Source organism: Mobula birostris, chromosome 32 (genome assembly GCF_030028105.1).
Source record: "Mobula birostris isolate sMobBir1 chromosome 32, sMobBir1.hap1, whole genome shotgun sequence".
Classification (NCBI taxonomy): Eukaryota; Metazoa; Chordata; class Chondrichthyes; order Myliobatiformes; family Myliobatidae; genus Mobula; species Mobula birostris.
Window position 1 is genome coordinate 3,741,248 of NC_092401.1, and position 15,412 is coordinate 3,756,659.

Here is a 15,412-nt window from a genome sequence, read left to right on the forward strand (position 1 = left end):
CGGATGGGAGGGTTTTGGAGGATTATACTCCTGGGGCAGGTAGGTGAGGTAGGTCAGGTCGGCATGGACTCATTTCTGTGTTGTGGTGGGTGAGGGCTCGATTGCAACATTTAAGAGAAATTTAGACAGATGCATGGATAGGAGGGGGATGCAGGGCTATGGTCCAGATGCAGGTCAACGGGACTAGGCAGAGTAATGGTTCAGCAAGGAATAGGTGGGCTGAAGGACCTCTTTCTATGTTGTAGTGCTCTATGACTCTATCTAGCATCCTAAGCATACTTCCCCTACATCACTGGCACACAGTGACTGCAATGTCCGCTGTTTATAGAATATTCTGTAGGTTCTCACCTGGGCTAATCTGACAGCACCTCCCAAACCCTCCAGCTTCGTGACCAAGAGTAGCAGGATACCACCAGCAGGTTCCCTTCTAGTTTATGCATCATCCTGACCTGGAAATATATTGACAGTCATTCAACATCTCTAGGTCTAAATCCCTACCCAGCAGGACTGGGATAACCTTCACCCCACAGACTACATTCGTTCACGGAGGAGGCTAACCACCAGCTTGTCAGGGTATGACCAACACCTCCTGATTAAATATATGGTGTATTTGACATCACATTGCTAACTGTCAGTCTGGATCAGAGAGGCTTCAGTAAAACTTAACTGACGAGGGCAATTGCAGACTTGGGACAGCACAACAGCACGACTAGTAGAGCAGTACCCTTACAGCTCCAGCGACCCAGTTGTGATCCTGACATCTTGGGTGACGTCTTTGTGGAGTTTGCACGTTCTCCCTGTAATCACGTGGGGTTTCCTCTGGTTACTCAGTTCCCCCCACGTCCCAAAGTCGTGTAAGTTAGTGGGTTAATGTGCCACTAAACACATTCTGAATCAGAGTCAGGTTTAATATCACCGGCATGTGTCGTGAAATTTGTTAACTTTGCGGCAGCAGTTCAATGCAATACATAAAAAACATGTATTACTATAAGAGTGTGTGTGTATATATATGTATATATCTTACAATAGTTAAATATAATATGTAGTGCAAAAATAGAAATAAAAAAGTAGTGAGGTAGTGTTCTTGGCTTCAATGTCCATTGAGAAATTGGATTGAGATTGGGGAAGAAGCTGTTCCTGAATCAGTGAGAGTGTTCCTTCAGGCTTCTGTACCTCCTTCCTGATGGTAACAATGAGAACAAGGCTTGTGTGTCCTGGGTGATGGGAGTCTTTACTGATGGATGCTGTCTTTTTGAGGTATTGCTCCTTTAAGATGTCCTGGATGCCAGGGCGGCTAGTGTCCTTGCTCGAGCCTGCCAAGGGCGTGCTGGGGGCAGGCCACAAGTGTTGCCACGTGTTCTGGTGCCAATACCACATGCACACAGTGTTCTGGCAGCAACATCAAAACTGAACAAGGCAACACAGCAAAACAAGCTGCTTTTCCCCATTCCTGCCACTCACTCACCCATCCACCCGGACAGGCCATCTCCAGGCCTCCGGTCCTTTCCCTGGATTCTCAGACTTGTAGACTTTGGGCCTCCAACTTCATCAGGGATATTTGTCGGTTCCTGTTCATCCAATGAAGCAGAGAGTGTGTTTGGTCTTCAGGTGGAAACGTGGATGATTTGAAGGATGAAGAAGACACACTGTCCCCAAATGGATGATCGGTCTCAACCATCTCCCTCCATAAGTGCTGCCTAGCTGCTGAGTTCTTCCGGTGCCTTTCAGGTTGATTTAAAGGAACGGTCATTGTTGTTGGTTGGTGGAGTGAAATTGAGGTGTTGAATAATATATTCACCTTTTTCAAACTAACTTGGGGACTGGACTTTTGATCTTCCCAATACAGGGTTTGTGTCGGGGGTAGCTGACTAACGACGGCCTCGCGTGTGTGTGTGTGTGTGTTCTTCTGTGTTTTCCAGGAGACATCTTCTTGGTGCGTGGAGGTATGCGAGCTGTGGAGTTCAAGGTGGTGGAGACTGACCCTTCACCTCATTGCATTGTGGCTCCGGACACAATCCTGCACTGCGAGGGCGAGCCAATCAAACGAGAGGTAAGGTCAACCCTGCTGGCTTTACAATCGCATCACACCTCAAAATTCAAAGTTCAAAGTATATTTATTATCAAAGTACTTATATGTCATCATATATGACCCTGAGATTCAGTTTCTTGCAGGTTTACAGTAGAACAAAGAAATACAATAGAATCAATGAAAAGCTCACACAAAGACTGACAAACAACCAATATGCAAAAATAGACAAATTGTGCAAATACAAACAAAAAGAAATAATAATAATAATTATTATTAAACAGTGAATTAAATAACTAAATAATACTGAGCACATGAATTGTAGAGACCTTGAAAGTGACTCCATAAGTTGTGTTCAGTGATCAATTCAGTGTTGTGCGGATTGAAATTTTTCATAATCAATAAGCTCCAAGACCTAGGCCTCGACATCACCTTATGCAATTGGTTTTTTGATTTCCTCACTTGCAAACCCCAGTCAGCCACCTCCTTCAGTGACGTCAACTCTTGCAGGCCAGATTTAACTGAGCCAATCACTCTTGTAGTTCAGCCTGACTGTTGAGATGGGGAAGAGGTGACATCTAATATTTGTTTGTTGAGATACAGCGCAGAGTAGGCCTTCCAGCCCCGATTTAACCCTAAGCTAATCATGGGACAGTTTACAATGACCAATTAACCTATCAGTACGTCTTCGGACTGTGGAGGAAACCAGAGCACCTGGAGAAAACGCACACGGTCACGTGGAAAACGTACGGACTCCTCTGGAACCGAGTCACTAGGTGATGAGGGCAAAGGATTCCTGATCATTTCGCGTGTCCCCTCATTAAAGGAACTAAAGGTCAGGCTGCACCTTGAAGCAAAATATTGCAGGAGGTTTGAATGAAGCTGGAAATACCCAGATGATCAGGTAGCATTTGTAAATGCTTCAGTTCTCTCCCTACAGAATATTCAGCCACATAACAGTCTCCCTTCCATTAACTCCATCTACGCTCTCCACTGTCTTACCAAAGCAGCCAACATAATCAAGGACCCCGCTCGTTCTTATCACCTTCTCTGCTCCCCGTTCCTGTTAAGCAGAAGGTGAGAATGCGTACCACCACAGTCAATGAATCAAAGTCAGAATCAGTTTTATATCAGGTTTAATATGTCGTAAAATTTGTTAACCTTGCAGCAGCAGTATGATGCAATACATAATCATCAAAAAATCCATGAGTTACATTGAGTGTGTGTGTATATATATATATATAATAGTTAAATTAAATAAGTAGGGCAAAAATAAAAATAAAAAGTAGTGAGGTGGTGTTCATGGGTTCAATATCCATTCAGAAATCAGATATCAGGGGGGAAGAAGCTGAGAAGCTGTTCCTGGATCATTGAGTGTGTGCCTTCAGGCTTCTGTACCTCTTCCCTGATGGTAACAATGAGAACAAGGCATGACCTGCGTGATGGGGGTCTTTAATGATGGATGCCATCTTTTTGAAGCATTGCTCCCTGAAACTGTCCTGGATTCACTGAGGCTAGTGCTCATGATGGAGCTGACTAAGTTTACAACTCTCTGCAGCTTACTTCAATCACAAGCCATGGATGGACCAGGAGGTTCATCATCTACTGAGGGCTTGATCTGTGGCATTAACGTCTGGCGACCCAGGCCTGTACCAGAAAACCAGGTATGACATGCGGAGGGCTATTTCAAGAGTGAAGAAACAATTCTGAGTGAGGTTGGAGGCGACATTGGATGCACGTCAACTCTGGCAGGGTTTGCAGGACATTACATCCTGCAAAACTAAACTTAATAGCACAAATGGCAGCGATGCTTCACTACCAGACGATCTCAACGCGGTTTATGCCCGCTTTGAAAGGGAGCATATAAGTACAGCTGTGAAGATGCCTGTTGCACCCGGTGGCCCTGTGATCTCTGTCTGGAGGCCACCGTCAGGTTGTCTTTCAGGAAAGTGAACCTTCATAAGGTGGCAGGTCCCGATGGAGTACCTGGTAAGGCTCTCAAAACTTGTGCCACTCAACTGGCGGGAGTATTCAAGGACATTTTTAACCTCTCACTGCTACGATTGGAGGTTGCCAGTGTGAGCTGCCTTAATGACAGTCGTCCAGTGGCACTGACATCTACGGTGATGAAATGCTTTGAGATATTGGTCATGGCTAGAAACAACACCTGCCTCAGCAAGGACCTGGACCCACTGCAATTTGCCTATCACCGCAATAGGTTTACAGCAGACACCATCTCAATGGCTCTTCACACGGCCTTAGACCACCTGGACAATGCAAACACCTATGTCAGGATGCTGTTTGTTGACTATAGCTCATCATTCCTACAGTCCTGACTGATAAGCTACAGAACCTGAGTCTCTGTACCTCTGCAATTGGATGCTCGACTCCTAACCGGAAGACCACAATCTGTGTGGATTGGTATTAATAACTGCTCCTCATTGACGATCAACGCTGGCGCACCTCGGGGGGGGGGGTGTGCTTAGCCCACTGCTCTACTCTCTGTGTGTGCGGCTAGGCACACCTCAGATGCCAACTGTATATTTTCTGAAATACAACCATTGTTGGCAGAATCTCAGATAGAGATGAGAGGGTGTACAGGAATGAGATATACCAGCTGGTTGAGTGGTGTCGCAGCGACAATCTTGCATTCAAGGTCAGTAAGACCAAAGAGCTAATTGTGGACTTCAAAAAGGTTAGGACAAGGGATCACAAACCAATCCTTATAGAGGGATCGGAATTGGAGAGAGTGAGCAATTTCAAGTTCCTGGGGGTCAAGATCTCAGATGATCTAACCTGATCCCAACATATTGAGGCAAGACAGTGGCTATATTTTATTAAGTGTTTGAGGACATTTGATTTGACACCTAAGACACTCAAAAACTCCTACTGATGTACCAGGGAGAGCATTTTGACAGGCTGCATCACCATCCGGTTTGGGGGGGCGGGGTTGCTGCCGCACGGGATCAGAAGAAGTTACAGAGAGTTGTAAAGTGAGTTATCTCCATCTTGTGTACTTGCCTCCATAGTATCCAAGACATTTTCAAGGAAGCGGTGTTTCAGAAAGGCAACGACCATTATTAAGAATCCCCATCACCCAGGGCATGCCCTTTTCCCACTGTTACCATCAGGAAGGAGATACAGAAGCCTGAAGGCACACACTCAGCGATTCAGGAACAGCTTCTTCCCCTCTGCCATCTGATTCCCAAATGGATGTTGAACCCATGAACACTATGTCACTTCTATTCCTGTTTTTGCACTATTTTTAATTTAACTACATGTTAAATTTAACAAGTAGTTAAATTTAAAATAGTGCAAAACTATATACATGTATATACAAATGTTTGTACTTACTGTAACTGATTTACTTATTTTTTCTCCTATATTATCATGTACTGCATCGTACTGCTGCTGCTAAGTTAACAAATTTGACGACACACTCCAGTGATAATAAAACCTGATTCTGATTAATGCCTGCAATTTACATTAAAAACCAAAGGCACCTCATTTAAATCAATCCCTGGTCTAGTCACATAATTCTCTAGCACTTGAATTCTCAACAGAATTGTTCATTTGTTCTGTGTTGTGTCGTATGATGAGGGCAATCATGGTTATTCTTCTACAGAAGTAGTTTGCCATTGCCGCCTTCTAGGCAGTGTTTTTACAAGACAGGTGACCCCCAACCATTATTAATACTCTTCAGAATTGTCTGCCTGGCGTTAGTGGTTGTATAACCAGGACTTGCAATATGCACTGGCTGCTCAAACGACCATCCACCACTTGCACCAGTGGCTTCACGTGAACCTGATCTGGGGAGCCAAGCGGGTGCAACGTCTTGCCCAAGGGTGACCTGCGGGCTAGCAGGGGGAGGAGCCCCTGATTCAACCTTCGGTAGAGACGTATCTCCAACCCAACAGGTTACATTTGAAAAAACACGGCTGCATAGGTTGCGAGGTGCCTGGGATGTCCTGAGGTGGCTGTCACCTTGGTTTTACGCCGGGTGGTGATGCTGTGTCTCACCAACAGGATGAGGAGGAGAACCTGAATGACGTTGGGTACGATGACATAGGCGGGTGCCGCAAACAGCTGGCTCAGATCAAGGAGATGGTCGAACTGCCCCTTCGACATCCAGCCCTCTTCAAAGCTATCGGGGTCAAGGTAGGTGCCGCAAGTGTGGGGTGCTAGAGTTCATCCCACCAGGCTTAACACCTATAAAATCGTGTTTAGGAGCTGTACTCGTTAACTAAACCCTCTTTCTGAGAGGGAATGTTGCCTGTGTCTGATGCACTCTTTGAACACGGCATGGAAACAGGCCAAAGCAACACACACAAAATACAGGCAAAGCTCAGCAGATCAGGCAGCACATGAGTAAACAGTTGCCGTTTCGGGCTGTGACCCTTCGCGATTGAGAAGGAAGGGGGAAGATGACAGAATAAAAAGATGCGGGGGGGGGTGCGGAGGAAAGGCTAGCTGGAAAGTGATAGTTGAAGCCAGGTCAGGGGCTGGAGAAGAAAGATTCTGATAGGCGAGGAGCTTGGACGAGAGGAAACAGTGAAGGAGGAGGGGACCTGGGGAGTGAGAAGAAGTAATAGGTCAGAGTGGGGAATAGAGGAAGTTGGGGGGGGGGGTGGGGAAGGAAATTTGTTCAATGGAAGGAGAAATAGTCCCTTTGTCTAAAATTCCAATGTCACCTGGTCCCATTTGCCCGTGTCTCCCTGACCCTTCCCTATCTGTGTACCTGTCCAAGCCTGATCCATATACAGACCACCCTCCAAGTGAAGAAGTTGCCCTTCAGATCCTTTTTAAATATCCCCCCATTCAACTTAAGCATATAGCCTCTAGTTTCTGGCTCCTTTAGTGATGATGGCAAGGGATTCCTGATCATTGCATTGAGTGTCTGCATTCAGGCCTCTGTACCTCCTTCCTGATGGTAGCAATGAGAACAGGGCTTGACCTAGGTGATGGGGGTCCTTCATGATGACCACCACCTTTTGAGACATCATTCCTTGATGATGTCCTGGATACTGCGGAGGCAGGTGCCCACGATGGAACTAAATGAGTTTAGCTTACTTCGAACCTGTCCAACAGCCACCACATCTCCCCCCACCCCTCATACCAGACAGTGATGCAACTAGTTAGCATGCTCTCCACAGTACCACATTGCCAGACTGAAGAATTACTGCCATTCTTGAACCAAATGGCACAACCTTAATTATTACCTGATTATAGAAACACAGTGCCCATTGGATCACTAAATTTTGCACTAAAATCGGCTGTTTTTGTCCTAATTGTGTCCTTTTTTGTAAAGATAGTACAGGTATATAATTTGTTTGTCCCTGTGAATGCCGATTATATGATGCTAAACAAACATTGGAAATACAGAATAATGCACACAAAATGCTGGAGGAACTCTGCAGGTCAGGCAACACTGTTGGAGAGAAATAGAGTCGATGTTTCAGGCTAAAACTTTTCATCCTTCCATGTAGAATCTTGGCCTGAAACATCAACTCTTTATTCCTCTCCGTAGATGCAGCCTGACCTGCTGAGGTCCACCAGCAGTTTGTGTGTGTGTCGTGTGTTGCTATATGCCTGCGATGCTGCAGCAAGTAGTTTCCTCTTCACCTGTGTGTACTGTACTTGTGTAAGTGACTATAAACTCAACTTTGGCATCCCAAAGGACAGATATAACCCACAATCAATTAATAAGGGTGTCAAAGGTTATGAGGAGAAGGCAGGGGAATGCAGTTGAGGGGGAAGTTAAATCAGACAAGGTAGATTAATGTAACAGACTTGGGCATTGGGATAGAAATAAGCCGCAGCATAAATCTTCAAGTCCCTTACCCAGTGGCTGACTTTGCCCAGGCTATTGTCTGTGGGACCTTGAGGGAACAGAGCAGCCCAGTGACAGAGTGGAACAAAGTATTTCAAGCAGGAGGTCTGGGATTGTCACTGTGAGGAAGGTCACATTCAGAGTGAGATGGGGACCAGACAACTCACTAACAACTCAAAGTTGTCACTTTGCCAACTCACCGAATTCTCATAGTCACCAAAGCCAGGATAAGTGAGAGCACAGAAAGCAATTCCAGAGAACGGGGAGAAGTCCACTCATAGGGAGGAACTGTAAAGAAAGAGGAGAGAGGTAGAGTTAAGGCACAGAGTGAAATTCAGAGAAAGATGGAATTCAGAAATTGGGAAGGAAATTGAGCGGGCAAACTGACAACAAGGAGCAAGAACCACATTGTCAACACTTCAAGCAACCTGAATTTAATGTTCATGTGAAATTCTTCCCACTCCAGTCCAAGGCTGTGAGGGAACCCCTGGGTGATGATTGTCCTCATATCCTGGATGTAGTCTGGCACCAGTTCAGGTCCTGTAGTCTTTATGTTGCCAGGAATGATCCTGGGAGTGAAAGGGTTATCGTATGAGGAGTGTTTGTTGTCTCCAAACCTGTTCCCTGTACTCACTGGAGTTTGAAAGTATGTGAGGAATCTCGTTGAAGTCTGTTGAATATTGAAAGGCCTGCATAGTGTAGGTACAATATATAGAGTATATTTCCTATAGTGGGAGTGTCTAGGACTTCTAGGCACAGCTTCAGAATAGAAGAACGCTACTTTGGAATAGAATTGAGGAGGAATTTCTTTAGCTGCTGGATCTATAGAATTCATTACTACAGACGGCTATGGAAGCCAAGTCATTGGATATATTCAAAGTGGAGATTGATAGCTTCTTGATCAGGAAGGGTGACAAAGGTTAAGTGGAGAAGGCAGGACAATGGGGTTGAGAAGAAAATAAAGGAAAATAAATCAACCATGATCAAAATGCAGAGCAGACCTGATGGGCCAAATGGCCTAATTCTGCTGCTATGTCTTATAGTCTTACTGGTGGTTTCTATCCTCTGGGGTTTTGCTGGAGGCAAACCCAGTACAACAGAGAAAACATAGGGTTGAATGGTTTCCTGTGGCCTTGCTTGTATGACTGTGGTACTGGTAGTGGGTTGGAGGAGTGGATGGAGGGTGGATAGATGTAAATACCAATGGGGGTGTTCTGTCGCCTTTGTATATCTGGGAGACAGAGAGTCATGTGAACCAATGTCAATGCACCCCCATAACCTCTCAATGCATTGCTCCAATCTGTTCACAGCCACCAAGGGGAATCCTGCTCTATGGCCCTCCAGGAACCGGGAAGACACTTGTCGCTCGAGCTGTAGCCAATGAAACTGGAGCTTTCTTCTTCCTCATCAATGGTGAGACATAAATCTGCTTGGAGAAGCCATCCACTTTGACATTGAACCCTCCTACACGGATTCCTGTATTGGTCTCCATATTGGTTCCATAGTTGGATTCCTGGATGACCTGTCTTCCAGGAGATCTGGTCCACAGGTCATATCTGTAGGCTTTTCTTTAAGGGCATTTATTTTCTTGATATGGGAGCCAACATTTATTGCTCCTTGCAAACAGCCCGTAATCTTTCTGGGATGTGTCAGAGGGCATTGAAATGTCAAAATGTTGTTGTGTGTCTGGAATAACTTAAAGCTCAGACAATTAAGATGGTGGGTTTACATCTCGAAACTACTTTAGCAAATCAGGTGACTTTTACGAGATACCCAGTGATTCCATTGACTTAAATAAATTAACAATTCCATTTAATTAATTCCATATTTATTTAATTATTCAAACTTAGATCTGCCAGCCGCTGTGATGGGATTTGAACTTGCGACTCTTAACAATCTGAGCCTCTGCGTAGTTGGCCAATTACCTAACCATGATTTCACAAAGGTAGCTCAGTGAGCAACTTTCTCACTTTGTTTGGAATCACGCTCCAGGAGCTTAAACGTCTATCCCAGGGTGACAGTGCATGTTTTTGATGTCCTATTGGAGAAGTCAGCTCTCAGCCGATGTGCCAACGTGAGCCTGTGTTTTCTTCTTAACAGGATCCCACAGTGCTGTGAGTTTTCCCCAGTTTCCAGCTCAATATTTGTCCCTCACTGTGCAGAGTCAGGAAGAGAGACAGCTCAGAAACAGATCGCTCAGTCTGTGCTAGCCATCAACCATCCATTTTTACACTAATCCTCCATTAATAGCATTTATGGCTTTCCCCAATTTCTACCACACACCGAGTGGTCAATTAACCTACAAACCTTTGGGATGTAGTAGGAAACCGCAGCAACTGGGGGGAAATCATGCAGTCACAGTGAAAATGTGTAAAATCCACGCAGTGCCCAAGGTCAGGCTCGAACCAGCCCACCCCTGAGCTGGGAGACAGTGGCACATTCTGACGGGCTGCTGTGCTGCCTGCTGGATTGTGAAAAATGACCTCAATTCGTACAGTAACTGATAATCACAGCCACCTTGGCAGAACAGAACTGTACCTGCTGGTAATCCAGCAGTCACTTTACTGAGTTGCTGTTGGTGTTGTAAGGAGGGGTAAGGTCTGGCACTCCTGAAACAATCTAACAAATCATGTCAGTCAGTCAAGGACGTAACTTGGTTAGGAGTGGGGTCACATCCAGTGAAACTTCATGAGTCGGGGCATTGCGTTCAAGGGAATGGAAAACTCTGGTTAGACCACACTTGGAGCACTGTATTCTGGTTTTGGCTGCCTCATTCTAGAAAGGACATAGAAGCTTTAGATAGGGTGAAGAGGTGGTTTACCAGGATGCTGCCTGGATTGGAGAGCGTACCTTATGCGGATAGCTTGGGCTTTTCTCTTTGGAGTGAAAATAGGATGAAAAGTGACTTGATAGAGGCATGAAAGATGATAAGAGGCACAGACAGAATGGACAGCAAAGCCTTTTTCCTGGGGTGGAAATGGCTAATATGAGAGGGCATAATTTTAAAGTAGTTGGAGGTAAGTACAGGGGCATGTCAGAGATAATATTTTCTTTTACACAGAGAGTAGTGGTTTCATACAATGTGCTACCAGATAGGCACATGGATGAAAGAAAAATCGAAGGTTATGTGGAGGGAAGAGTTAGATTAATCTTAGAGTAAGTTAAAGGGACAGCACAACATCGTGGCACTGTCTGTGCTGTAGAGTTCTGTTGAACAAATTCAAGGTGAAACTGGCCGACTCTATGCCTTGATGTTACTGTGACTTTGTGGAATTTCTTGCGCAGGTCCAGAGATCATGAGCAAACTGGCTGGGGAGTCCGAGAGTAACCTGAGGAAGGCCTTTGAGGAAGCTGAGAAGAATGCACCGGCTATCATCTTCATCGATGAACTGGACGCTATTGCTCCAAAGAGAGAGAAGGTGCTGTTGCCTGTCACAAACCCACTCTCTTCTCAGTGCCGGGAGCATAGGGAGAGTGTGACCGAGGGAGTGTGACCATAGGGAGAGCGTGACCAAGTTGTGGGTAGACCTGGAGTGGTTGCACACTGAACAGTAAATACTGGAAAGACATTGCAGGTCAGGCAGCATCTGTGGAAGGAGAGACGTTAACACTTCAGGTGTAAGTCACTTCATCAGATAAAGCCATAATGTTCAAATCAAAATCGAAATCAAATTCAAGTTTAATTACTGTTCAACCACACATGAATATAGCCGAATGAAACAGCATTCCTCTTGGGCCAAGATACAAAACTTACAGTGAGCAACACAGCACATTCAAGAAAGCTCACATACAATTACACCAAAAAATATACAGTGCCTATAAAAATTATCCACCCCGCCCCCCAGAAGTTTTCACGTTTTATTGTTTTACAACATTGAATTACAGTGGATTTAATTTAGCTTTTTTGACACTGAGCAGTAGACACTCTGACACTCAAAACTGTATATAGCCCCAAGTCCCTGATTCACATGTCCCTGAAATCGATGGTGCAGGTCCCGGCAGTCCGCGGGCAAACACATGCGATCAGTCCAGCTTGTCCTTCCATCGATCGAACAGTGGAGGGCAGCCCCGCCCTGACGGGAGAGGCCAGTCCCGCCCTGACGGGCGAGGCCAATCCCTAACTGAGAACGGATGCCCTGCTACTCCTTCCACAGATGCAGGCTGACCTGCTGAGTGTTTCCAGTACTGTACGATTTTATTTCAGATATACAGTATCTGCATTTTTTTGCTTGCTAAATGGACTGTTTTCCGCATTTTAAGTGATAAAGGTCATATTTTTTTGGGAACGTATTTACAGTTTGATTAAGGCCTCTGGATACCTTGCTTCAATACAAGGTTCTAAGAAGCAGTGAGGTGAGATTAAACAGGAGAAGGGTGTAGCTTTCAGAACCAGAACCAGAAACAGGTTTAATATCACTGGTACATGTTGACAAATTTGTTGTCTTTGCAGCAGCAGTACAATGCAGTACATAATAATAGAGAAAATAAAAAAATAGTGAGGTAGTGTTTATGGGTTCAATGTCCATTCAGAAATCGGGTGGCAGAGGGGAAGAAGGTGTTCCTGGATCATTGAGTGTGTGCCTTCAAGCCTGGATCCCGGATCATTGAGTGTGTACCTCTTCCTGATGGTAACAGTGGCTGATGGCTCTGTTAAGAAAAGCAAACACTGAACGTGCCTGATGAGGACTTTAAAGTTAAGAAAGGAGTTGTTTAGGGGAGACACCGAGAAGATATTTACACTTGTGAGAAAAGCCAGTGATCAATACAGAAAGTCGACATTTCAGCAACACTCACAAAATGCTGGAAAATGCCATTCTCTCAATTCCTCCGTCTCCACCGCATCTGCTCTCAGGATAAGGCTATTAATTCCAAAAGGAAGGAGATGTCCTCCTTCTTCAAAGAAAAGTGCTTCCCTTCCTCTACCATCAACCACTGCCCTCAACTGCATCTCTTTGTTTGGAGCACATCTACCCTCACCCCATCTTCCCACCACCCCACCAGGGATAGGGTTCCACTTGTCCTCACCTACCACACCACCAGGTTCTGTGTTCAGCACATAATTCTCTGTAACTTCCGCCATCTGCAATGGGATCCCGCCGCCAAGCACATCTTTCCCTCCCTGCCCCGCACTTCCAGTTTTCCTCAGGGATCGCTCCCTATGCAACTCCCTTGTCCATCTGTTCCTCCCCACTGATGTCCCTCCTGACATTTATCCTTGCAAGCAGAACAAGTGCTGTATCTGCCCCTACAACTCCTTCCTCACTACCATTCAGGGTCCCAAACAGGCCTTCCATGTGAGCTGACACTTCACCTGTGAGTCTGTTTGGGGTCATATACTTTGTTCGGTGCTCCCTGTGTGGCCTCTTGTGAGACCCAACATCAACTGAGAGACCGCTTTTCCAATCATCTGAAATCCGTCTGCCTGAAAAAGTGGGATCTCCCAGTGGCCACCCATTTTATTTCCACTTCCCATTCCCATTCCGAATGTCCATCCATGGCCTCCTCCACTGCCGTGATGAGGCCACACTTAGGCTGGAGGAACACCAGCTTATATTCTGTATAGGTAACCTTCAACCTGATGCCACAAACATTGATTTCTTGAATTTCTGGTAATGCCCTTCTCTCCCCCCCCCCCCACATTAACATTCCCCATTCCCATTTCTCTCTCTCATCTCCTTACCTGCCCAATATCTCCCTCTGGTTCTCCTCCGCCTTTTCTTTCTTGCATGACCTTCTGTCCTCTCCTGTCAAATTTCCCCTTCTCCAGCCCTGTACTGCCTTCACCAATCAACTTCCCAGCTCTTTGTTTCATCTCTTCCCCTTCCTGGTTTCACCTATCACCTCATGTTTCTTCCTCCCCTCATCCCCACCACTCCACACCACTTTCTAACTCTGACTCCCCATCTTTTTTTCTCCAGTCCTGATGAAGGGTCTCAGTCTGAAATGTCAACTGTACTCTTCCTCGTAGATAACACAAAATAATCTGCAGATGCTGGGGTCAAAGCAACACTCACAACACGCTGGAGGAACTCAGCAGGGCGGGCAGCATCCGTGGAAACGATCGGTCGATGTTTGGGGCCAGAACCCTTCGTCAGGACTGAAGAGGGAAGGGGCAGAGACCCTATAAAGAAGGTGGGGGTATGGTGGGAAGGAGAAGGCTGGTAGGTTCCAGGTGAAAAACCAGTAAGGGGAAAGATAAAGAGGTGGGGGAAGGGAGGCAGGGAGGGGACAGGCAGGAAAGGTGAAGAAGGAATAGGGGAAAACACAATAGGTAGTAGAAGGAGGTAGAACCATGAGGGAGGTGATAGGCAGCTGGGGGAGGGGGCAGAGTGAAATGGGGATAGAGGAAGGGAGGGGGAGGGAATTACCGGAAGTTGGTGAATTCTATGTTCATCTTCCCCATAGATGCTGCCTGGCCTGCTGAGTTCCTTCAGCATTTCGCCTGTGTTGCTTTAGATATTCAATGACTGGTTTAATTAGTTCAGCTCACCATTATGGGCCTGTTTGCCTGCTGTTTTCTGAAAAGCAGGAGTGTGTTTGATGGAAATTGGGTGAAGGAAAGGCATGAGGAAGGAGTGATGATAGGGTTAGATACAACATAGGGGATGGTTGCTCCATGTGGAGCACTAACGCTAGCAAGTAACGCTTAGAATGAATGTCGTGTTGTGTGCTGTAATTCTACGTAATTTATGCCCGAAAGAATAGGAATGTGGATTTGAGATGAAAGTAAATTAGGATTATATTGAATGGTGGACAGTTTGAAGAGCCAAACGATCTGTTCCTGTTTCTGGTCCGATGTCTCATTGTCTGGGCTGACTCGGGCGGGGTTCAACACGCACCCCTCAGCGGCGAGTGCTCAGGGTGACCTTCCTGATCCCGTATCCCCAGAAACAGCCTGACCAGATCTTCCAGACAGCACTGTTGGAAGCACTGGAGATTTGATATTCAGAGATATTTAAAAATTCCTCAAATATTCCCCAAATATATTAAAATATAGACAAGCAAAGTTAATGTACTTAGAAAAAATTTTAAAAACATTATAATTATGTAAATTAATTTAAAAGCAGTGTATGACTAATTCAATTACCTTTTCCCATTCGGAGTCACACGAGTCTGCAGATGCTGGAATCTGGAACAAAAAACAAATGTGGGATGAGCATCATCTGTGGAGGCAGAGGGATGACTGAGGTTTGGGGCCAGACTGAGAGTGTGGAGGGCAGATGGACGGTATCAAGAGGAGGGGCAGGGACTGCCAGCGGATGGGGTGCAAGCAGCTGAGGAAGTGGGTGACAGGCAGATAGCGCCGGGTGGGTTGAGGGAGGTGTGGAGTTGGGAGGCAGTGTCTGGTGGTTGGACACCGATAAGGGGAGAAGAGAAAAGAAAATGGGAGCTAAAGGAACTTTGCTCAGTTGTTCTAAAAAAAACTTGGGATCTATGGGGCGGGAGCCCCTACTCTGCAAGTTGAAAAACCCATTGGATTCTATGCACAGCCCACCAAAGGAGCGGAGTGATCGACATCCAGGGTTTACACAATGAATCCTGAATTTATTTATCCA

The 15,412-nt window shown here is 45.8% G+C and overlaps 1 protein-coding gene across 2 annotated transcripts in view; it reads left to right on the forward strand.

The window, feature by feature from the left end:
• LOC140191025 (transitional endoplasmic reticulum ATPase-like) overlaps window positions 1-15,412 on the forward strand; it is an 84,605-nt gene that overhangs the window by 48,470 nt on the left and 20,723 nt on the right. For both annotated transcript variants that reach the window (XM_072248065.1, XM_072248066.1), the window contains exons 5-8: window positions 1,920-2,050; window positions 6,053-6,184; window positions 9,167-9,269; window positions 11,142-11,275. In XM_072248065.1, the coding sequence (XP_072104166.1) occupies window positions 1,920-2,050; window positions 6,053-6,184; window positions 9,167-9,269; window positions 11,142-11,275 (500 nt within the window). The remainder of the gene's footprint in view (window positions 1-1,919; window positions 2,051-6,052; window positions 6,185-9,166; window positions 9,270-11,141; window positions 11,276-15,412) is intronic.